General features: G+C 39.7%; 1 protein-coding gene across 1 annotated transcript in view; it reads left to right on the top strand.

Annotated features, from left to right (window-relative positions):
• The window catches only part of gabbr1a (gamma-aminobutyric acid (GABA) B receptor, 1a), a 59,964-nt gene that overhangs the window by 2,916 nt on the left and 30,640 nt on the right, over positions 1–26,408 (top strand). The window contains exons 4-7 of the mRNA XM_078251805.1: positions 5,196–5,381; positions 11,308–11,325; positions 18,522–18,682; positions 25,400–25,534. Of these exons, the coding sequence (XP_078107931.1) occupies positions 5,196–5,381; positions 11,308–11,325; positions 18,522–18,682; positions 25,400–25,534 (500 nt within the window). The remainder of the gene's footprint in view (positions 1–5,195; positions 5,382–11,307; positions 11,326–18,521; positions 18,683–25,399; positions 25,535–26,408) is intronic.

The raw sequence follows: 26,408 nt of genomic DNA, 5'->3' as shown, positions 1-26,408 counted from the left end.
TTTTACAGCTTTTTTTTGCTGAGAACAGCTGTTAGTTTTGTCCAAAAACTGCGCTATAAGAGCAGTGAGAGTGAATCAAAATAAAAAGTTGTGGCCGGACAGCTAAACAATGTGCCGAGACTCACTATAAAGCTCCGTAAAGCCGATGGAAGCTGCAGATTCAGGTGATAATTCTCAGTAGGTTAATCACTTTAATTTATGCATAGAACGCTTTAAATATTTGCCGTTATACTCAAATTAAACATTTCAAGTTCTCTTATTAATCAAAAAACGGTTACAATTTAGAGGATGTTATGTTGTTAATATCTAAAAACTTTTGGTTGAATTTGAATTTCATTCTTGACATTGGGAGACAATTATATGTGTGATTTGTGTGACAAAATGAATCTCAACTCAAAGGTCCACTAACCAGCTTTTTTTGGAGCTTTCAACCACATCTCCTGGGACCTGCAACAAATGGAATTACCATTGAAAGCCCTTTCCAAGTCATAACATTGACTGGGAAGGTGTTAAAGTCATCAACCAAGTGTCAGTGGACGGCCAGAAGAAGACCAAGGAGGCTGTTTACATCCGACCCCAAAGACCACCCTTGATTCAGTGACCAGGGTTACGATCTCGCTCCTATATGACTTGTTTTCACATGGTGAAACCTAAGCCATTTGCTGATGAAGACTGTGAGATGTGGTTTAAAGCTTTTGAAAAGAATTGTTGAATGCTCACAAATTATTTCAGTGAAATTCTTCTCTTGCCTGTAACAGGTAATATGTCCCAAAACCAGAGCTCGTAGACATAACTTTTTGATCTATGAATAGGTTTGTTATTTTGCTGTTTCCTGCTGACAAGCATTTTTGTCTGTATGCTCTGAGATATGTGAGACTGATGAAGAGCTATATAAAAAAAAATCATGCAAATGTGAACGTATCTGATACCCCCATAGAGGATAGTTTGGGTTGATGCTTGCTGGGTAATGATTTGGAGGGCTTACATTTAGATTATGGTTGAGCTTGCTTAGCACCCACATGGAATCTAGTATCTGTGTGTGTGATATGCAAGTCCATCTAACTTTGCCTGCAAACCAACATTTTCTTATTGGACTAAGGCCTGAATGTAATTTCTACTCATATCACATCTAAAATGCCCCTTCAAATACTGAGAATGAGACCACAGATCCAATCAAATCCCTGTTATATCTCCTGTTTTTGTTATTTCAGTTCACAGTTAACATCAGTGGAATTAATTTTTTTCCAAGAATACATTCTCTAAAGCAGGAATTTTTCTCTGGCTTATGTAAGAGCACAAGCTGCAATGTGCAGATTGGAGTTTTATTATGTTCTCACACGCTGGTAGGAAGACTCAACAAACTCGGCAGCTAAACAAATTATATTGAAGAGCTTGGCCATTTTGTCAAAAAAAACAAAAAAACAAGAGAAATGGAGGCTGTAAGCTAACATCACAAATGTGGTAACTAAACACAAAACTATCTGTCAAAAGGGGTTCCTAGAGCAGAAGACTTTATTGTGTCTGTGTTGTAGTACTTGAGTAACAGTGGCTGCCTACCGCTTCTGATAGGATGGGTTTAAAATGGGAAATCTGATTCTTACTTGTCCTGTGTGTATGTGACAATAATAAACGTAACTTATGACCACAGACGAAAAAGTTACTTACAGCTTTTATATAGTTAGGGATGTCAAAACCAGCCAAAAATGACTATTAAATATCCCCAAAAAATACAGGTTTGATTATATTTGAATAGGCTTATCCGATACAACGGGAGATATAACTACAGGTATATTTATTTCAACATAAACTTGTATTTAAAAAAACAAACATCTAGCCTAACGTTGTACCTACACAGTACAAAATACGTTAATAAAATAATGTCCTCTATAATGTAAAACTTAATTTAAACACCGTAGACCTCTCTCCCTCTCTCTCTCTGGAGTGTGCAGGTGGCAGGACACGAGTAGAATTACACCATGTACGTGTAAACAGGGCCTTGGAGAGCAGAGGGAAAGTGGGCGGGGCAGGAGCAGGAGAGTGAAATGGAACACACCTGCCCTTGTTCACTTTCTGCCCAAACTATACGGATCGACTGCCAGTTGCCTTTCTAGTGCGTTCCATTTGTACTCGGAACTCGGATTTTCTGAAGTCAAAGTTGGAAAAAACACGCCCCCAGAACTTGGGCAACCACCGGCTACCCCGAGCTAAAAAATCCAACATGGCTGCTCCGTGCATCAACAGTTGTGAAAGCAGTAGTAACATACAGTTATAAGCACTTTTGTGTTATTTGTGTCCCACTAAATCAGTTGTAAACACAGCGCTGCCCATATTCTATCTGTGGACATGTCGTTAGGCTGTTTGTATGCACAAACAACAGCGTAATGCATTGTTATAAACTGGCATTGCTAACAATGGCTAACCTGGCTAAAGCTAATGAAAACAATGAAAATTCAGACTTGTAAATGGAACGCATTCAACTCGGATGTGGAACTATCAGCACTACTGCTTCAAGTGTGTTTTATTATCCATCTCATTTTCTATTAATTATAGCATTCTATCCCTATTTTCATGTTCATGCTATGTCTGCTTATGTCATGCAATTCCCTTATTGTACATTAGTCGTATTTCTCGTATAAAAGGCGCAATACAAATATTATTTATAAAAAGCTGAAAATAAAATGAAAACTGTTTTTTACACATCATAAATAGCTGCAGACTCATTTCAATAGGGCGTAGTTAGCTGCAGGAGTTTCAGATTTAGAAATTTGTATATCATGATTAATCATATTAATGCTTACATCTCACAAAAACAGAATTTCTTCCATCCACTTACAGATAATGTTGGAAATAAAGAAATCACACATACAACTATCTAGTAAATATAACGTATAAAGTAGGGCTGTCAAAAGATACATTTTTTTAATCGCGATTAATTGCCAAATTTCTATAGTTAATCATGATTAATCGCATGTTTTATCACATGAATAAAATTCTATTATTTTGCATTTCAGAACTGTTTTTAAGTACATATTAACAATGGAAAGCCATTCTTACCAGTGTATCTTAATTGGGAATCAGATGAATGCAAAGAAAGTTACTTTATGAACTTGACTTTAAGATGTGTAATTGTTTATTATTTATTTACTGTAAACAAAAGAAAAATGTGTGAATCTGTCATTATTGCACAATTACTACAAGTACCTAACCTAACTGAGATGTAACACTAACACTTTGCTTATACAGTACAAACAAAATGGTCCAAAAAACGGATGCCACAGCAGGACATTTGTAACCTTTACGTTTTTCTAATAATAATAATTCTCCTGGACAGAAAAGGGGGTGGACAATGTCAAAAAAACGATACAAACAACGCAGTCCTAAAATGCTGATATACATAGTCAATATAGTGTGCAGTAACTTCTAAATAATTTTGATTACTCACTGACGTCCAGTGATCACCGGTTAATGAGACAGCGTTTGCACTTTGCAGCAGTTCCAGTTGGGCTGCTTTCTCCGTGTCGTACAGGCTGTGTATGCGTGAAACTACTGTCCCCCTCGACAACTTTTTAAAAGTAAACTTTCCATTCAGAATCTTATTGGCATCCATTTCGGCATCTCGCGCTCGCCATCCACTCAAAACGTAACATAACCTACTACTTTTTGGCCGGCTCGCAAGCCCCAAAAAGTGTGTGCGGCGGAAACAAAACAACAGGCACGCCTGTTGTTTTGTTTCCGGTCTAGCTAGATCTGGTGTGGTGTTGTAGTTTTTCTAACGTTACTAGTTGTTGCAACAGCATGTGAAAAAAACTACAAAGTTTGCTAGGCCAAAAAGAATTTTAATCTCGCGATATACAAAAATGTACACCGTTAAAATGGGTTTGCGTTAACGCTGTTAATAACGTGTTTAACTGACAGCACTAGTATAAAGTAAATATTAATTGACATAAGTTATATTACATGTTTCAGTAAAATATCAAGCAAACAACAATGAGGAAACTAAAAAGTTGAAATGTTCATCTTCTCCTTCTTTGGTGGTCAGCAACAGGAGTTTTAGCGGTTGTACTTGTATTTTCTTGCACCGAATCGCACCGAATGCATAACTGCAATGCATTGTGGGTGATATCCACCTCTGGAGTGACAATCGTTGTTCACTCGCTCCCTCAGCCATCCGAGGGTCAATCTCAACAAGTTCACTTCAGTTTTTCAGACAATTGGAACAACACTTAAAGTGCTCATATTACGCTTTTTTGGCTTATTCCCTTTCCTTTATTGTGTTATATATCTTTTTTTGTGCATGTTATAGGTTTACAAAGTGAAAAAGCCCAAAGTCCACCCCAAAGGGACTTACCATCTCCAACAGAAAACACTGTTCACAAACTGCTCCAAACAGCTCTATTGTAGTCCAGCCTTTACTTCTGTGACAAACGTGCATCACTTTGAAACACATGTTATAATGCTCGCCTAGCTGCTAGCATGGCACGCGTCCTCATACTCTACTTCTGACTGGCTAGTTGTCCTTACCTAGCTACTGCACATGTGCGACTCCCAACAAAGATGGAACAGAAGTGAGATGCCTCACTCTGTAGCTAACACAGAGAGCTCAACACACAGGGTGAAAAGAGGAGCTGCAGCAATGTGTAGTACAACAAAAACATGGTGTTTTTTGAAAATTAAACCATGTAAACCTATTCTGATATAACCTCTAAATAAAATTATGAACCTGAAGATGAGCATAATATGAGCACTTTAAAATGGCTTTCGGCGTTGCTCCTCACCGACAGAAGTTCTCGAATCGTCTTCTCTTCTTTTGTTGCCGTCTTTGTGGCGTCTTCTTCACCCTCGTTGTTTGTCTACTTCCGGTAGCGCCAGCCACATGATAGAAACGTCATCAACACGCTCAAAACCCTCGGCTGGGCTCAATAAATCCAAAAAAGCTCCGATAAACACACTATACAGTGCCTGACGACAAAGTTAGCGACTAGCTGGTAAACAATGTGGAGCATTTAGCAGCAAAGACACAGACTCTTACTGAGCTTTTGGACACCCAATAACAAATATTTTCTCATTCAAAGCATGTTTACCTCTGATAAATGATTGTGTAACTCCAACTCAATCCCCCAGTTATTATGAATTTATCTTTCTATAACTCCCTTTGTCTCAGCCTCCCTTACTTTTGTGCTTCTTCTGGTTCCCAGTGCTGCTGTGCCCACGGGTGTGGACCTCCCTGGAGAATGGCCGGGTGATGGTAAAGCCCCCCGGGCCACCAGTGGAGGGGACAGTGCTCCATTACAGCTGCCATGCCGGCTTCATGCTGGAGGGCAGAAACATCAGCCATTGCACTAAACTGGGCAAGTGGGACGTGCCTAAACCCACCTGCCTCTGTGAGTTTCTAAGCCATTGTGACTAAATTGGATTTGACATTATGCTTCCAATTACAGTAGAATTAAGAAAAGTATGTTATATCGTGGGACGCCATTTACTGTCTTGGGGGAGATTTAGTAGGGTAAGCAGGCTAACTGACAACACAGATGATGAGTAATGACATTTGCATTATCATTGCAGTCAGTCAGTGTTAGAGACAAGCTGCACAGTCAGTGAACATTTATATCACAGTGCCCATGAATGTATTTTTATTTAAATTAAAAATATCCATCATAATATGTAGTAGCAACGATGTTTCTAAAATTGATATTCATGATTTATTATCATCAACTTTTTAGTTTACCACTTGAAAAACTGCCGACACTGCAAAGAAACCCCAAAAAAGGAAGACAAATTTATCAAAAAGACTAAAGTCTATGGCGTTTTTCCATTACATGGTACCTGTTCAACTCACCTCGACTCTACTCGCCTTTTTTGGTTTTCCATTACGAAAAAAAGTCCCTGGTACCTGCTAACAGGTACTTTTTTTAGTACCACCTCCGTCGAGGTTCCAAGCGAGCTGAGGCGATACCAAAAGGTACGGTGGCCGACAGGGGCAAACGCCCTGCAACTTAAGAAAACACACGCAAATAGACAAAACACAAGCAAATTAAGAAAACAACTTCATTAATTTGACAACACATGTGCAGCATTCAGCAAACGCGCTGCAAATGCCCACAACACAACCAAATACATAAATGCGCTGCAAATAAAAAACGATGCAAAAAGAAAAGCACACAAACCCCGAAAAAAGAAGCGATGCAAAAAGAAAAACAACTTCATTAATTTGACAACACATGCGCAGCATTCAGCAAATGCACTGCAAATGCCCACAACACAACCAAATACATAAACGCACTGCAAATACACACAACACAACCAAATACATAAACGCACTGCAAATGCCCACAACACAACCAAATACATAAACGCACTGCAAATACACACAACACAACCAAATACATAAACGCACTGCAAATGCACACAACACAACCAAATACATAAACGCACTGCAAATGCACACAACACAACCAAATACATAAACACACTGCAAATACACACAACACAACCAAATACATAAACGCACTGCAAATATGAAATGATGCAAAAAGAAAAGCACACAAACCCAGAAAATAAATGCAACAAAAAAACACAGCATCCAGATTACACAACGGAAGTTCTCCAGACCTCTAGGGGGAGCAGCTAGTGGAACAGCTTGATTTTCGACCCCATGGGGAGAGAGGGGGAGAGAGAGAGAGAGAGAGAGAGAGAGAGAGAGAGAGAGAGAGAGAGAGAGAGAGAGAGAGCAACTGCATAGACTGTAAATATTGAGTCTATGTTTGAGATATGTTTTCTCTCGTTTGGTGGGTGTGTCTCGGCTCAGGTCACAGGTGATACTCAATCAGCAGAGACGTCTGTAAACTCGTGGTAATAAAACATTTAAAACTGCATCAGCGTTTAACTTTGACGTTTGTTTAAGCCATATTACATGAGAGGGTTTCATTTTGAGGTCCGAAAGGCGCATCACTGAAGTATAGGCCTCCTCAAGTGTAATATTGTGATTATACAATAACGGTTACCAACAAAATAAGTGATCAATCTGTATTCATATTGTGGAGCAATTCGCTCTTGAAATACAAAAAACAGACAGGATTTATAGTCCCTCCCTGTTTAGTAAACCAGCCAATTTACCGTGGGATTTATCAATCTGAATACAGTTTTTCTTGATTGCTTTGACACAGCAGTCAACTCAAACTCCACATTTTTCAAAACAGTTAACACACAGGCCGAAACAGTGGCACTCATGGTCAAAATGACACATTTTGTTTGCAAAAGGCTCTAACCGTGCCAAAACATTTAAAATATGCAACAAAAGAAAATTTTGCCTTCAAATGACACAACTTGCAAACAAATGTATGAGCTCTTCCAATCAACCATTACACAGTGGACACCAAAATACTAAATACAGCACTCAGTACAGCAATCAGTGCACCATTGTTTGTCACTGTAGCCTATTACTCTACGTAGCTTTCATGCCAGTGACATTTGTTGTCAAATTTGCTTTCTTGCAAAGATTTGGATCCAGAATCAGAAATGTTTTGATGCAAATTTGATTGATTCCATTGATTCTTATTTTGAAACTGTGGCTGAAAACTGAAATACTGTAAATATTACACAAAATACATGTAAACCAAAATAAAATCTATTAGAGTATGAGAAATTAAGAAAATAAAAATAAAATCTATTACGGTGAAGTATAAACATCTATTACTGTAGAGTATAAGAAATAGCCGCTATTGATACTATTGATGTCTTCTGTCTTAGACCTCTTCCATCCATGTTGGCAAAAAACAACACAGACGCTGCACCTTTAAGGCCTGCAGACTGATTGCTAATTGAAGATTTGTGTGAAAGAGTGTCAAACAGGTGCTTGGGTGATTTCATACTGATGTAGGTAGTTTCTAATAGTTAGGAACAGATGGTTTCTGTTTGGTTACCATAGCTAAAACAATGGAGTTTGGACTGCTTGAATGACATCCGTGTTAACTGTTCTGCAAAAGGGTGGGGAAAATGTGTCAATCCAATGAGAAAGGGTTAACACATTTGCAAGAGGTGTCTTCTGCTCTGCTGAGACAGTGATGATGAAATCCGAGTGGATCCCAGTTTCTTTAAGCAGGTCAAAGCAATCAAGAAAAACTGTAAATCCCGTTCGCACATATAAATACAAAACTGCTTTGCTAACTCCAACGTGTTGTAACTAAGACATCTGCTGAAAAAGTTATTGTATTCATTAGCATGATTGCCGTACTGTTTAGGTCACAAACATCCAACACACCAAAGTACAAACACATAGCGGACCAGACGCAAGCTTTTATTTTGAAAAGCCGAAGCTCGGGGACGGCACCAGCCTGGAGGGCATGAGATGGGAGCATAGACTGTATATTATTAATATATTATGTTATTAATAATAATAATAATATTAATTTAATATACAGTCTATGGAGCTCTCCAGGCTGCAGCCATACCCGACTCTAATAAAAAGGCAGAGCGCTCTCCCTCTCTCCCCATGGGGTTGAAAATCAAGCTGTTCCACTAGCTGCTCCCCCTAGAGGTCTGGAGAACTTCCGTTGTGTAATCTGGATGCTGTGTTTTTTTGTTGCATTTATTTTCTGGGTTTGCGTGCTTTTCTTTTTGCATCGTTTCATATTTGCAGTGCGTTTATGTATTTGGTTGTGTTGTGTGTATTTGCAGTGCGTTTATGTATTTGGTTGTGTTGTGTGTATTTGCAGTGCGTTTATATATTTGGTTGTGTTGTGTGTATTTGCAGTGCGTTTATGTATTTGGTTGTGTTGTGTGCATTTGCAGTGCGTTTATGTATTTGGTTGTGTTGTGTGTATTTGCAGTGCGTTTATGTAGTTGGTTGTGTTGTGTGCATTTGCAGTGCGTTTATATATTTGGTTGTGTTGTGTGTATTTGCAGTGCGTTTGCTGAATGCTGCGCATGTGTTGTCAAATTAATGAAGTTGTTTTTCTTTTTGCATCGCTTCTTTTTTCTGGGTTTGTGTGCTTTTCTTTTTGCATCGTTTCATATTTGCAGCGCGTTTATATATTAGGTTGTGTTGTGTGTATTTGCAGCGCGTTTATGTATTTGGCTGTGTTGTGTGTAGTAAGTTACGGGTTTGACTGCCGTTCCAGGGCACTTTCACAGGTAGAAGGTTGTGAAAACACGGGTTACGGGTTGCCTGGAACGCAGCATAAATCTGCAATGGAAAATGGAGGACGGGGCACCACGGCCAAGTCAAGTCGAACCGAGCCGAGTAGAGTAGAGTCGAGCAGGTACCATGTAACGGAAAAACGCCATAAAAAGTCTAAAAGAGAGGCTGACAGTGAATGCATGAAACACTTACTTACACCTTATGCTAACCGTAGCCAAAGGCTCACAGCTGGGGCTAATTCAAGTTCATGTTTATGTAGCTAGCTAGAGCCTCAAATCACAGTATGTCATCTCAAAGCTAGATAACAGCATCGGGATCACAATCATGATGGGGATGATTGAAATGAATGACTACTTGTACAAGTTACTATATGAAGAGAGGGGAGAGCTGCACGAGCAAAGCTGTTTTTCTTTTGTTTTTCTACAGAAAAAATACCTACCCCAGCATTATTAGATTAATAGACAAACAAGTAATCTGCAACTATTTTGATAATTTATTAATTGTTTCAGACAATTTTTCAAGCAAAAATGCCAATCAATCTCTGGTTGCAGCTTCTTAAATGTGAGGAGGAGAAAGATAGTTTTCTTATTTGACACTAAACTTAAAGTTGAGTTGATGAGATAAGACAGGCATTTAAAGACATTACCCTGGCCTCTGCTGATTATAATAGGCATTTTTTTTTTTTTTTTTTTTTTTTTACAATTTATCATCAAAATCAATTGATCAGTTAATCTTTAGTGAAGATGATTGTTAGTTGCAGCCCCAGTAAATGTATTTAAATCCCTAACAGAATCTTTATTGGCAGGAATGTACACTGGAACTAAAACAAACATTTCATCACACAGACATGGCTCACTTAGATTTTGCAGTCTGCCCCACAGAAATGGGTACACAAGGCTTTAAAGATAACAGATAATTATAAACACCTGCTCTCCCAATGGTGAATGCATGGTTGCTAGGCAATAAATAATCCAACCAATCAGAGTGTAATCCACAGGGGGTAGTTTGTACCGTTGGCACAGGCAGGTAAAACAAATGATGAATACAAGTGAAAACCTGATTGAATTACCACATAATAAATACTTAATGAATATAAGATGAGCGAGTGTGAGTGGATATTTGTGATATTAACACCCAAGAGTGTTCCTGGTTACAACTGTCCAAATAAATGAGGATTTAAGCAAAAAACAAACAAACAAAAAAACACGTAGATGAAACAAAGAACTGAAAGAAATGAGACTGCTTACTGGTCATCAGAGGAGTTGGCATGGCAACCAATAAAGTTGCTATGGGAATGGTAGTATTAAAAGGGATGAAAGAGGGAATTATCAGCACAGACTGGGCATCTGAAAGTAGGTGACATATTGTATAATTTAAAAAAAAAAAAAGCAGCTGGAAGATGTGTAAATTATCTATGGTTCACTCATATGTGTACTTATAATGCACTCTGATGATGTTTAATTCTTCTATATTGTTACTAAAAGATTTGCTATGGTACATACACTATATAACTATATGAGATTTAAAGGTTTTTCTGTTTATTTTCATGGTGTGCCTGTGACATATTTAAGGATTACATAATATCTACCACAGTTAGGGACCCAGCATCCAACCAACACTGTCTCAGGACAACTACAATGTTGTGTCACTGCCATCTAGTGGAGTGAAATAATTTGAGTTTTGAGCTTTACTGCACCAAATCTTTATAAACTAGGGCACAGACCTCCGCTAAGGCACACCCTATCTCACAATGTTAATGCAGTGTGAATTTTCCCAATCAGGAACTCATTTTTCCAATTACCACATGAATGCAGCAGAAATGCCATCTTGCAATGTTATTGAAAGTGAAAAATAATTTGTGTATCCACCCTGTGATTTGGATCCGCTGCTACATTTAATGGGTTCTTCCTTGGCCCATTCTACACCCTTCCACCAAGTTTTGTGAAAATAGGGTCAGTATGTAGTTTTTCTGAAATCCTGCTGACAGACAAAAAAAAAAAAAAAAACGAGGTGAAAACATAATCTCTTTGACTGCATAAAGGTGAATAATTGAATTGAAAAACATCAGTATTTTCCATCAAATGCTGAAGCAGAATGATCTTTTTCTTCTAGTTAACTGTGTTTTTTAATGAAGTTTTCTTTTTCTTTCTATTTGTGTTTGCCGGCCAAAGATGACAGAAACTACACAGGTAGGAATCTTTCATTCTTATTATCATGTCCATGCTAACCAAATCGTACTACACTGTAATAGTTAATTTTTTTTTTTTATTGTGTCATGGACATACAAGTGCCCAACCAGTAGCTCAGTCCATAGGGACTTGAGAACCAGAGGGTGGCCCGTTTAAGTCCTGGACGGACCATGTACGTAGTGTGGACTGGTAGATGGGGAGGTGTCAGTTCACCTCCTGAGCACTGCCGAAGTTCCCTTGAGCAAGCACCGAACCCCTCACTGACCCTTCATTCTGAAATCTCTCCACATTTGATGCGTGTGCGTGTAAATCAAACGAATAACAACAGAATTAAAAAAAGAATTTCCCCAAGAGGACAAATTAAGTACATTAATATTATATGGTGATTAGGTGGTGAACTGTAAAACATTACATTGCAAAACAGAGCACGTTGTCTTCTGTCCCAAGCTAACAAACAAGGTTCCCCTTTGTTTTAAAAGTTAAAAAATCATTTCACACATTTCACTAAAAGTGTAGTCCTTAAATCAACATATAATTACAAATAATAAAACATGAAATGGTTAATGGTAATGTTCCTGAATGTAACTGTACACTCAGATAGTTGATCTTTAAATGCTTCACATAAGGCTTTGCAATACTGTGCTGCAGATGTAATGTGTACTGTCGTCACAAGAGGGCAGCAGCAACCTAAAGCACAGACAAGTGGCTGTTCTGTAACTGAGGGTTAAAATCAGGCTGGGAAAATCTGACTTCATAGGGAAAAGGAAATGTGTTCAATCAAAGATGTTTTTCTGCTGTGAGAAACTTTTGAAGTTGTGAACTCAGTTAAATAAATTAGTTTTAATATCTAATATTAGAACTCGACATATTACAGGGCTAACAGCATTTCCCCCAGTTCCTTACCAGCCCATGAACATGATGAACATTATATTTCTACACCTGAGTTTTGAGCAAATACTTATTTTATGAATCAAAGCACTGAGAGAGAAGATTAAGACTATTTCATTTGCTCATAAGCATCATTAGTGAGGTAGCATTTTCAACTCAACTCATCCACACTAACCCCCTGTCTTCGCTGAATGTAAATTTCCAAAGTTTTAATGAAAATTGTCTATTAGTTTGTTGCTAATTGTTTTTGATACACTCCTACCGTCTACTAAGAGGAAGAGGGATTTTGAAAAAGGAGTGGGTTAGCTCTGAGTTTGTCACCGTGCAGGAATAAATATAATCAGGTATGTAATATTCTGCTCACTTACCCCAGTCCCACATACAGCGCTATTAGACATGTGGTTCTGTACGAGGTTGCAGCAGGTCATTTCTGAAAATGAAGTAATATGCTTAGCCAGCATTCCCTGGGAAAATGTTCAAAACAGGTTCAAAACATATACTAGTGCAGCCATTTTATCTGATCCCAGTGAATACATATGTTACTGTTGCAGGATGGCTCACCCTCTTGCAAAGTTATGTCACCCAACAAATTAGGAATTGGCCAGATATTGAATCATACACTTGCTACAATCCTTAGAAGCAATATGCATGCACTAAACTCAATATATAGTTTCATGCGAGTAATCCGAGAAGTTGCTGATAAAAACTTTCCAAATATCTCTGACAGACTTGACAAACACATAATTAACAAAGCAGCAGAAAACACTGTTTCCTCAAATAGAAATTTCCATCTACTGTCTCAATACTGACCTCCTTCTGGCTATGCTCTCTCTCTGTCTTCACTCCATGTGCCATCACCACCCACTTACTGCCTCCTCAGCGGGAGAAAGGTTAATACCCTGCTCCTGTCTGTGTCTGCTCTACCCTCTCTGTGTGTGTGTGTGTGTGTGTGTGTGTGTGCGCGCACGCACATATGCAGTAGGATTCTCTAGTTCCTGTTTTCTCCAAGTGCAGTAACAACACCACAATAAAGGTACACAGTCAATACAAACAAAGCTGCAAATAATCGGGACATGGCAATCTAACACAGTTTCTATCCAAACTCTGTATACGTATGTACAGTATATGTATATTTATACATATGTGCTTATATATATATATATATATATATATATATATATATATATATATATATATATATATGTTCTCTGTATTTTATTTTTAGATTATTCTTTTTAATAATCTATTTCATCTTTTAGGATTCTTATATTGTAGAATGCAGAAGCGCTAACAGGCATTAAAGCAAAAGGGTGACATAAATCTTTATCTTCTTCTCCAAAACAACAATGCATTACTCTGTCTCAAAACGTTGAATTTTTAATGGAGTAATTTGATGAACAACTGACTAGTTATCAGAAAATGTTACAAAAGCAGGAATACAAATTTGTTGGTGGATTAATACACATTTTGTCGACTACTAGAAGTATTTACAGCAGCAGGACAGTGTCTATGGGACTGACTCAATATAAACTACAGTAAGTCAAAGAACATGAAGGCTCATTGATGTTGTTTTTAATAGTGTTTTGACAACAAAAAAGCTCTATGGCACGAAGGAATGAGATATATCAGATTCGGCAACACAGACAGTACTAGTACTTGTTTCTTCATGGGATTTGTTGGAAATAAGACAAAAAGGCCATTCTCAGCCTTAAAGGTGCCCTGCCACACGAAACCATTTTTACTTGTATTTTTTGAAATATGTTAGGTCCATATGTGTTTGTGTTATGTCGTGAATGTGAAAATGAACTGCTACCTCCTCGGTCAGCTCTAGCCACTGAAAAGAAATAAGAGGAGAAATCAGGCCAATTACAAAAGCTGGTTAGTCTGACGTGGCGTTGACTGAGCTCATTACTATTCATGAGCTTGCCCCGTTGCGCTGGGTAAAGGATGCTGATAGCCAGGCTCTCATTGGCTAGCTGCTAGCCAATCAGAGTCAAGTAGCTTAGCTCGTTGAATATTAATGAGAACTGGCACAAATCGAGCTGAGTCTTCCTACAGGCTTTCTATACCACGCTAGAATGGCTTGAAACAAGGTAACCAAGGCATTTCTTCCACAAAAAATGTTACAGAGTCCATGGTAGAGCTTCAGACATTACCATAAAGTAATGAAATACGTGTGGCACAGCACCTTTAAAAAGATGGGTTGTATCATTGGGATTTTAGCAGTGCTTTAAACTTGGCATGTGAGTTATCTGTTCAGTATCACATAATGTCAAAACCTACAACCACATAAACCGTTGATAAGCAGATACTGTGAGAGTAAACTAATAATTTAATTTAAAACATGATTCCCACTCCTCACCTAGTAAAACGTGAATTTGAGCCTTGTACATAGCAATCATTCATTTTTAAAGCTAATGAATACAGTCAAATCTTTCTGATAGTTATGTAGCAGAAGGTTTATTTTTTTCTTTATATCTAATTATATTCATAACAATACACTATTGGTTACCAAATGTTGCTATAAAGCTGTGCCCTAGTGGCAGGTTATTGTGTACAGTCAAACAATGAACTTATTATTCTTAACTCCCCTCCACTCTGATTTTCAGGCATGATATATTACTCTAATAACGGAGGTGCTGCAGAGTATTGGAAACTAGGTAGTATGTGGTGTGCTGCTGGACAAATTATATAATGATGATCCTGTATTGAAGTTAGAGCTTATTACTGCATGATGAACTGTATTTTCATAGCGTGCTGGCCAACATTTATGCTCCGATACCTTTTTGTAATTCCAATAATACTGTCCCTGTAATGTGTAAATACAGCCTGAGCTTCCACCTTGCCCATCTGGTACAACAAGCAACATTAGACAAGCATAAAGAATGGATTATGAACTACTCTTTGACCAAAGTCTGAGCTTGGCACAAAGGAACTGGATCAGACGTTTACTGTCGGCATTGTGTGAAAACAAATGTCAGCGTCCGATTTTAAACACACTGATTGATTTTACACAATATATTTTGTCTGAGCATTTTCACAATGATTTGGATTGCTCTCGGAATAACATGCAATTTGTGATCTGGTGATTGTGTTAAAAAGGCAACATTCAAAAAAGTATTTTCCTCACTAACACCTCTGCCAGGAGGAAAACAGACCATTATCCTGAAGGATGCCTAGTGTTCAAACTGTAGACACGCAAGCCTACAGTAAAAGGCCCTCATTATCACAGCTCAGCAACATGTGACAGCACTCATGTCTCCATTGCATCTTTTCTAGGCTGTGCCACAGTTCATATTTCCTCTGAATGTTGTATTTGCCATCACTAGGGTTACCACTGCACTGCCCAGTGCTGGTGCGTCTTGAATGTGTTGGCTGTAGGATCATGGACCGAGAAAAAAAGGCATATAAAGTTCATGGCTGAATAATTAATAGTGCGTTGGATGGGTCGCAGGGTGGCAGCGAGGATGAGGAGGTGGAAGTGGAAGGCAAATGCCAGCAGATGATCACTACAGTCACCTCCGCCTGTGAGGGCTTGTTAGCAGCTGGATCTGAACAGTGCTCTGCTACATGGAGATATCCAGATAATGAGATTTGGTTAATGAACCAGAGTTATATAATGGTCATATTCCATTGCCTAACTACAGAGGGTTTTTAATTTAGACTGGAGAAATAATGGTCTTATTCTCAATTGGTGCAATAAGTAATTTTCAAAAGGGAACTTTTACACTACCATTACATTGCAATTAGAGCACTTACACAGGAACTACAAAAGCATGACCATGAAATGACTAAAAGTAAAGTCAATAATCCAAATTCAAAATAGCAAAAATGTATCGTTGGCAAAGTAATGTTCTGAGATAATGAGCTGGTAACCTTTTTAGATGTAAAATTTGTCACAGGATTCATTGATATAATATGATGTTGGCAAATGTGTCTCCAAAAACATCAAACATACATTTTAAAAAAGACTGTATGATCATTCAGTTTTAACTATACAGTAAAGGCTTAAAGGCCATTGTACCTGAGTCTATGTGTGTACTTGTGTACTATGTGTCAGAAGGTATGAGTGCATGGATGCGTGTCTTTGTGTGTCAGAGTTACAAATAGCGACTGTGCTGGATGTGAACAGAGGGTTCAAACAGGTGTGCAGGGAGTTCAGTCTCTCTCTTATCTACACTAACTACATCCCTGTTTCCACTTGTGAAATGAAAGCAAAAAAAGTCAGCCATGATTCATACTGCCTGCCACATTTTTTTGCTGATTTCTCAAAGCAGCTTCTGTAGCATTTTATAGATTTGGCCGTTGAGAGGATATAGAGATGAAATGTTCTATAAATTAGCAGAGGTGGTTACAGAGCAGAGTTGCTCACTGCTCATGTGTGCTAGGCCTGTAAGCATGGAGTTATTGATTTGCAGGTCAAACAGCATTTACTGTAGGTTTCTATGTCAAAACCAGGCTAAAGGTTACATGTAACCATTGTTTCATCGTGCAGGTTGGCAATAGCACCAGCTCTGGGGATGGCAATGTTGGTCTGTCGATGCACTACTTTGGTCTAGATATCTCAGCAACTGTTGGATGGCTTGCCATTACATTTTGTACAGACATTCGTGGTTCCCAGAGGATAAATCCTCCTAACATTGGTGATGCCCTGACTTTTCGTCTAGCAACACCATAAGTTTGACATTTGTGGGGTTTTTTTTGTAGTGAAATGGTTTAACAACTGTTGGATGGATTGCCATGCATTTTGGTAAACACATTGATGTCCCCCGCAGGATGAATTGTAAAAATTGATTTTTGAAACTTCTTTTTAAAAATCAATCAACAGATGGAACAGATTCATGCATTACATAATTTCTTTAGACATCTGTTTATGTTATTGGCCATGCAGTTGCCCAATCATTATATTAATCAATATCAGAAAAGAGTTAATCATTGATGTTGTGGTATTGATGCCTTATTGGTACGTATCACCCAGTCCTGCCTATACCTGCTATACTAAATTCATGCTCACTTGGAGAAGATACATTTGACTCTCTGGGTATTTAGTTGTTGTTCAAATGGGCTTTTAACCCAGGCAAGGTCCTTATTTAGCCTCCTATGCACTGATCAGAAATTGATTATGGATGCACTAGCCTACATTGTAAACCAGCAGCTACAGCAAGTGGTGGGAGTAAGAAGCTAAATGCAAAGACAAATAGAGGCTCTGTGGAACTATTGTGGAATTGATGCAATGTTCAAGTTAAGCACAGCGTGTAACTCATTAGAAAATCTTTGAGGAGATTTTGCCCAGAGCCCCCTCCCAACCATCTCTCTCTCTCTCTCTCTCTCTCTCTCTCTCTCTCTCTCTCAGCATAGATTTTAGACTTGTCCTCTCACTCTCTCTTCTCTCTCTCTCTCACACACACACACACACACTCTCAGCCTGCCGGTGCTGCAGTGGATCAGACGCAGAGCTCTGGCGCGCCTGCTTTTTCAAGGCAATCGTTTCATCTGTTGGAATACGGCTGCGTTAAAAGGGGGGAAATGCTGCGTGCTATTTCCGCGGCTTCAGCTCTCAGTTCACACTCCAGTTGTTTTTTTTAGCTACAGCTCCCAATCCACACTCATTTGACCCGGTTGACGTGTTCTGCGCGGACTCCAGTGTTAAATTCGCGCGTCCCTTTTGCGTAAAAGTCGTGAGTAATGGACGCGCTGTCCAATATTAATGATTGATTGCTAGCAGAAAGCGATGCGTTAGTTTAGTCACGCGAAATGTGTGGAATTGCATAGATATGAGTTGGATTGCAGGATTGAAACTTGACTGATGAGCATCTCGATGCGAGCAGCAGCGTGTCCTCACCTGATCGCTACGAGCGTTGCAAAGTAAAGGCTGACTGAACTGTGTTTGACTTTGTCCCGAAAATATCCAGCAAGCCATAATTAACCATGCATTATGCTAAAGTATACGGCGACTAGATTATTTACTCGATTCGCTAAACCCTTGCAATTAAAAGTAATTAGTTGGTTGACACGAGAGATCTACCAAGTTCAACGTTAAATCCAAACTCAATCCTGCCTAAAGGAGCCGGGCACGTGTAGAGTTCACTTAAATTTTAGTTGCAAAATTTGCACATAAAATAAGCTTTTCCCGGTTTGGCTCCGCTGCAGCACCGTGGCCAACTTGCTCTCGTTCAGCTCACCTTGAACCATGCTGGAGATTTGCAGAAGTCCTCCGCGGGTAACTCGCGCATCCCGCGGACATGCGATGTTCCTCCTTTGGGCATCTCTCATCGTGCTTCTCCTCCTCTGGCCACGGCCGTCCGCAGGCAAGAAGAAGCTGTACATCGGAGCGCTGTTCCCCATGAGCGGAGGCTGGCCCGGCGGTCAGGCGTGTATGCCCTCCGCCCAGATGGCCCTGGACCTGGTGAACAACAGGAGCGACATCTTGCCCGACTACGAACTGGAGCTCATCCACTATGACAGCATGGTGAGTGCATGGAGGAGAGTCAGAGGAGGTGCGCACTTAAGTGATGTGTGGTGTCAGTCAATGAGAGATCCAACTTATCTGCCTCTCAAATTATCACGACGAACAACTGACTTGTGTCATTTTAAGTGTGCTGAATATCGTTTGTCACTGTTGCGTCACTGTTGTGTGTTTCATTTTGATGCCTCCTCTTGCAGTGAAACATGTTTTTTTCTGACTTTATGGAGCTTATTCTATTTTACACCCTGGTTTCTCCAGAGTCATGGCAGGTAGCCTATATTAAACTTGTCAAAAACAACAGGACATTTTTTCCTTTTTCCTTTTGCCTTTTCCCCAAGACAGATCTCAAAAAGGAGCTTTCATAAAAGGTCACCACACTGATAACTAACCCTCAAGTCTCCACTCTGCTTCACAAAGGGGGCTGCCATACACAGTGCAGATGCTAAATGCACAAACACACCCCCTGCTTGTTGCTCATAAATCATTAATCACGGTGGTATTTTAAAATGTCAGCATTATCAACCATATAAATCCAATATCTGCCCCCCCGACTGGTTTCATTTCCCCGCCCTGCCCCAGATTACCACCCACTACACTGGCATAGACTATAAACAAAAAGCACATTATTTATCTTTGTAAAAAAAACTCTATTTACGCCTTGTTGCTGCTTGTGCTAATTGTTATTCTGAAAGTTTCCCCCCAAGAGGAACCCTTTTTCTCAACAGTGGGATGAGTGGAGACACACGAAAACAATTACTGGATTTCCCCTCTGTCTCCCCTCTTCAGGGTTATTATCAATCATGCTGCAGGACAGATGCCTGGAGAGTGGCTGGGGGACCATACAGTTAACTGTACTGGGACTGGTTAGAAATTGGCTACGAGCTTTATTCTGATTGGTGTACACAGCTCTGCATTGGAATCCTGTTAAACAGAATAGCAGGGAGAGAGAGTGAATGTGTGTGTGAGCCTTTGTGTGTGTGTGTGTGTGTGTGTGTGTGTGTGAGCCTTTGTGTGTGTGTGTGTGTGTGTGTGTGTGTGTGTGTGTGTGTGTGTGTGTGAGAGAGAGAGAGAGAGAGAGAGAGAGAGAGGGCGAGAGAGGGAGAGTTGGCATGGCAACACAGTTACTCTTGAAGCAAACCACAGAAATAAATAAGGTTTCAGCTCTGTGAAAATATGTGTGCAAATTTATAGGCTGGATGTTTGCAGAGCTGATATTACATTGCATGCTTATTCACATTCTGTTATGCATACACCTTGTTCTTTGCAATCAAATGCAAAACAGATCAAGTGTGTGTGTGTGTGTGTGTGTGTGTGTGTGTGTGTGTGTGTGTGTGCGTGTGTATCCTCATTACAAATGTAGTGAAGCAGGAAGCTGATGTAGCTGCCATAAACATAAAGATAAAGCAATGGCATGAACAGATTTCATAGGGATTGGGAAACGTCACTCCTCGTGCTACTGAAGTCGCTGGTTGCCTCTGTCTCGATAAATAGATGCAGATCCTTTGAATAGAACATCTCAAAGAGGCTGGTATAACATTGTCTGAGTGACACTGGTTAATTCCTTGAATTAAGTCGGGGGGGGGGGGGATTTATTGCTTCTGCTCAGGGTACAGTGTGTTTGGAATGAGTTTGTTTTAACCTTCTCATTGCAAATGCTTTTCACCTGGCTGGAATAGTAATGAGGATATTATTCTCTGAGAGGCATAAAAGCAATTATAAGAATAAGGATTAATTAGCTATGATATTTACATGCAGTTATTACGACTTATCTCCTTATTCCTGTTTGGTCAGAGAGAGAATCTCTACCTTGTGAGCACAACTCTTTGTTTAACTGTGAGATTAAGACAAGGGCGTAACTGGCCCTTTGTTTGCTTGCATCACAAGATCAAGGCTGGAGAAGCGTAATTATGCAGCAGAGTCTCTTAACCTGAATTTATCATGATGAGGAACTTTAAAGTCTAACAGCAGTATTGAATATGAGACATGGATTAAAGTTTGAATCAAATTTGGTAAACAGGTGCCGAAACACACATTCACACAGCAGCAAGTGACCATTAGGGTTGGTAGTATCAAGCGATGTCCTCAGCTTGTTCAACATCATACAATATTCATGAAGCTCAACACTTAATCCCAGCCTGTCCCTTTAATGGATGCAGATACCCTGTGGTAGCAGAACGGCTTGTTTCTCTGGCTATTCTGGCGACAGCATCAGACTATTTACAGCCTTCTGAGATCTACACATGCACACACGGACAGACGCGCACACACACAGGCAGTACGTGCAGACACACACTCCGCGCAGGCCGTTTCCATGGATATATCAAAGCAGAAACTGCAAACTTTGATCAATTATTAACAGTGATGGAGTGAGACAGTGGAGATACAGAGACATGGTGAAACAAGGTGCTTCCCTCACTTCTGCCCTTTATTTTAATTGGCAGCCGTGACACTATTTCCACATCCACTGTGGCATAACTAGTATTCATCACTGGTCCTCATGCATGTCCATTGGCATACAAGCCTGGAGTTGGTGCCAGACGTAATTATGATGGAATTAGGAGATGTAGCTGTGCATGCTTTGAAATACAATACATAGGCTGTCCCCCAGGTCCTTATCGTATCCCCACTTCACACTCTTTTTATATTATTCAATCTGAAGTGTAATTAGAGTGTATTTTGACAAACCAGTGTCTTCTCCTGCTCTCCCCAGCCCAGGGAACCTTCAGTTTCTTTCAAAGGTTCTTGCAAGCTGGGTTTGACTGATTGGAAAGGCTTGCATAGGCATGTTAACATCGACACTGATATTGGCTCGGGGAATTTCAGCACCAACGACAGCGACAGAGGTGGTAGTGCTCTGTGTACGTGTAGCTGTACAGATGCATTTTATATACACACTTGCACTAATCTGTGTGTGTGTGTGTGTGTGTGTGTGTCAGTAAATGTGTATATGTATGGCATCGGGGGACGTCAATCCAGGCACTATCATGAGCCAAGCAAGGCTAGAAATGAAAGTGAAAATGGTGATGACTCCAGGGGGTTGTAGAAGACAGACCTCCAAGAATAGCAGGGATTCCTCAACCTTTATGGCATACCTGCCAACACCCCTGTTATCTCTCTCTCTCTCTCTCTCTCTCTCTCTCTCTCTATATATATATATATATATATATATATATATATATATATATATATATATATATATATATAATAAGGGAGAATAGGTGCTTTTTCATCTTGTCCTGCATCGTGTTCCCTTTTGGTTACCAAAAGGTTTAATTTCCTACACTCATAGAAACACAAGGTTCAGGTATGGAGTCTGATGCTGTTGTGTTCAAGAATAGACATTCATTATACTCCTGAACAGCCTGTAAGTAACTGTAAGGGTTGGAACTGAATAAATGTAATGTAAGTGCAAGCTGTTGATTTTGCTCCTCTGTTTGATTTCACATTAATTAAATTCATTTTAATAGCAAAATGTAGGTCTTTATTCAAGCGTCCGCTTCCACAATCTTACAAATTGAGGGAAATTTGACCCTTTAGGTTCAAAGATCTAAGGGAGACTTATTTCATATTTGATGATTGAGGGATTTTAAAGTGTCCGTCTACTAGTGATTCTGTTTGACAATAATTTACAAAGAAACAATTGACTAATCATATCAAGGGATAATAGCTCTCTGTCTTGGTGAAAATACTTAACTAACCTCTACAAAATTATAATCTGCACGTCTTTATTTTATTGTAATTTCTACACGTTATAGAAAGTGAGTAATTTGGAAAATTCATGAAAACAAGCTGTTATTAAAGGCTGTGAGGTTGGATTGTAATGACAGATTGATTAAATTATTCCAAGATAATCAGCGTAGGCGATGATTGCTCATCAGAGTAGAGTTAAAACGCTGTAACACCAGAAAGCTAACCAGCTTCTTCTCAGCATGCAGCCAGTCCACAGCCATAGTGACAGAGAACACAAACAACCTTCGGGAAAGACAGTGGTCAATCTGCGTCTCCCTCGCATGATAAGATAACACAGAAATTCGTTTTATGAGGAAGTGGCAACCAAGAGCTGATTTTAACAGAAAGGAGGAAGTGATCTGTGAAAAACTGGTGTAGTGATTGATCGGAGGGAAAAGCTGCAGCCTCTTTGCCCCACATTGCATAAGGTTGCCTGTTCCTACATGAAATCAATATCGCGAAGCAGCTTTGCCAGTCAATATTAATGCAATTAACCCAGTGAATTGTAGATTGTCAGCAGTGCATGGAGCTAAGTAATTTTACAGGCATGCACTCCAAAACTCTCAAGACAATATTGTAATATTTTGATGTCAACGGGATTCCTGTACAGATTTGTATTGCAGGTCCGTGAGTCCAAAGACGTTTGGGATCAAGCCACCCTGCCCTTTGTTGTGGAGTGTTATATTAAAACAGATTATCTAGCTTTGACCTTTGGACCCTTGGGATGTATTTTGGCATCAGGTTTTAAAGGATTTAGTACATTGTTTGAATGCCAGATAGCACTGGAGTATTTTCATGGTGACATCCTTTTTGAAAAGGACCACAGTGACCAAAAAGACAAGGCTTTAATCTATCAATAGTACTCCATGAAAGTTTTTCATAGGGCTAGTGTACCATTACATAATAATAATAATAATAATAATACGTTTATTTGATATAGCAACTTTTACTGACAAAGTCACAAAGTGCTTCACATGATAAAATTGTTGCAATAAGACCCAAACCCACATGGGTGGGTAGTAAAGGTTAAAAGTTGGTAGTTTTGTCATTACAGTGATAACAACTTGAAATAAGTATCAATGGGTTTATAGAGTTAGAAAGAAGTGAGCTCACCAGACCTCTGTGGCACGCTCCTCATCGCTGCTTGAAGCTAGTGGCTCGACGCTACTTCAGCCGCTACTAGCATAATACACCTGAATCTCAGACTGATCTGTCGGCAGTCAAGTTGAATTGTGGGTAATGCAGGCACCAGGTTTTGACAAGGACGAAGAATCCATGGAATCAAAAAGATGATATCTCTGGTTCTGCTGCTTCAATTTGGTCTGTTCTTAACTTTACTTCATGCGAATGGAACACATTTAATCAAATGTTTTTGTGAACAGCTTACCAATTACCTACATGAATTCATACTCTTTTAACGGTCGCCTTTAAGCATATCAGGAGTAGAGTCACATAGCCACAAATAATCCTAACGTCAAAACATCCTTTCAGAAAATGTGCAGGAGACAATAGGTGGTGGATTTATTTTTTCCGGGGGGGTTGCGCGATATAGCTGAAAGGTTCAGAAGTTGATGCAAAATGACACACTTTTATACCACTGTACTGTAAGAAATCACCAAACCTAAAGTGGAATATCACGAACAGTTAAAACTCTGCTATTATCTCACAGTATTATATCACTGTGGGTGCCTAAGCTCCCAAGCACCCGCTGAATCTTCACTTATGCATCTCTGTGATCACCTTGATGACATGCACAGTTTAAACAAGCATGTCCTAAAGGGCTTTATGTGGTCGAATACATAAAAGTGTTTTAAGCAGAATTTTCTACTGGAATGATTAGGACATGTAAAGAAGACTTCAATGTGAGAAAGTCAGCAGTCAGAGCTCGACTTTAATTGGGTTCAGATTGAATTATCTAAGTGCATGACAACATCCTGACTTACTCTGCGATGACATGACACCACAATCATTCCACCCAAACTAGAGTGAATGGAAAACACATCAATCAATAAGAAGCCCAGCTATTCCTCATATGCCCTGGTTCTTGAGTGGTGATTACCTCTTCAGAAAGAGCAGAGGGCTGCCTCAAAGAGACAATTCAGCCGCTGAGACAAACACCCCAATTAGGAGCTGCTATCATTGGCTGCAGTCCGATTGTTTGTGACATTTTTAAAATGTGCATGTGTGTCTTCCCACATCTTCTCTTCTATGGTGAATCATTAGATGTGTCAGGCCAGTTTATCAGTGACTCTGATTGCAGTGTGACGGTGACGGCCTGTCGGTAATCTGGCTGACAGAGCAGTGATGGATCATTCCAGCCACACACTCGCCACCTCGACATGCTGTAAATGACTTTATTGGAGGGTTGTAATGATTTGCGATGGCTGCTGCTGTGGTAGTCGGGCTCACTTTTGTCTGGTTTCAGCCTGTCTTCCTGTTGTTATGTCTGGATCTGTGGGCATGTGTTGTGTTTTGATGATACATACTGGCTGTGTGGACGTGAACTCTGTGCAGACATTTTTTATTTCCTTCCTCCAGCTTGTCTTTTCCCCTCACGTTTGCATGTGCTTGTTTGCTGCTCCTTGCTACTTTTGTGCCATTTTCCTCTTGACCTCGTCTGTTTTGTTCTTTCCATTTCCCTTACTCTGCATTTTCTTCGTCCTACTTCTCTTTTCTCTTCACATTTGTATTGGCCTTTAGTCGCTCCATGCTACTTCTGTCATTTCCCTTTACTTTATCTACTCTCTTCGGTTTTCTTCTTTGTGTTTTTGTTTATAGTCACCTCCATCCCCCACACTCCTTTTGTCTGCTCTCATTCCATCTGTCTCCCTCACCCTTATCTGTCCCATTTCCCTCGCTCTGATTCCTCCCCCTTTTCTCTCTCCATCTCTTTCGATCACCTCAAGTCATTTCCTTTCCTTATTATTGATCCGCCCATCCCATCTGTTCATCCGTCCATCCGTTAAACACTCTGTCATTTTGTCCTTCCAGTGTGACCCAGGAGAAGCCACTAAGTTGCTGTATGACCTTCTTTACACCGAGCCCATCAAGATCGTCCTGATGCCCGGCTGCAGCGGCGTCTCCACGCTGGTGGCCGAAGCTGCTCGCATGTGGAACCTCATAGTGGTGGGTGTCTTTTACTGTTTGTACTGAAGTGCACACTTTCAGGACATTTTTACAATCCCCAGTCATTTAATTTCAGAGGTGTTCAAATCAGACATTAAAAACCTGTTTTAACCCAACTGCACTGCTTCAAACCCATTGCCAAATAATGGATCAGATTGAAGGGTCAGTTCACTGTGATAGAAAAAGAAACAGAGAGGACAACATTTAAATATTGACAGCAAGAATGCGATTGGCTGATTGAGATTGTGGCTAAACCTGGTTGGTTTAACTAAGCGCAAACGCCCCCTAATCAGCTGGTAATGTGGAGCAGAGGGAGAGGGAGAGTGAGGTGAATGAGAGTGAGTGAGTGAGTACATGATAGTCTTCCTGTCTGAACATACGCTAGCTTCATTTAGAGGCTGAAATCTTAGAGAAAGACATCTTAAAACCTGAACACATAAAACCAAAACTATCTTGCATGGCCAGACCAGCACCTTGTTTAATGTACTGTAGAAGCTGGCATTGCTCTAAATGATGAGCTCTTGTACTCTTGTATCCCCAAATCAATTATATAGTTGTTTATTGATTTAAAAGACTTAACACAGCACTTTTAATTAGCAGTGACACTTTACATGGCAGTTTAACAAAACTGCATTGACAGCGACACTACGTGCAGAACAAAACATATTGTTCAAACTCACATACTGCATCATAATACATTTTAAACTGAGTACTCACACATCCCAGATCTCTAAATCAGCGAGACATCTGGTGTCTCCTGTTACTGTTATTTTTCGAAAACACTTCTGCTTTTCATGTCTTCGTCAGTCAGTTTCTTTTGTTTATCTCATTCTCTGTCTTCTCTTGATTTGCCTCTCTGTCACTCACAGTGCTC

The sequence above is a fragment of the Sander vitreus genome, chromosome 6 (assembly GCF_031162955.1).
Source record: "Sander vitreus isolate 19-12246 chromosome 6, sanVit1, whole genome shotgun sequence".
NCBI lineage: Eukaryota > Metazoa > Chordata > Actinopteri > Perciformes > Percidae > Sander > Sander vitreus.
This window is presented reverse-complemented; position numbering and strand designations above follow the sequence as displayed.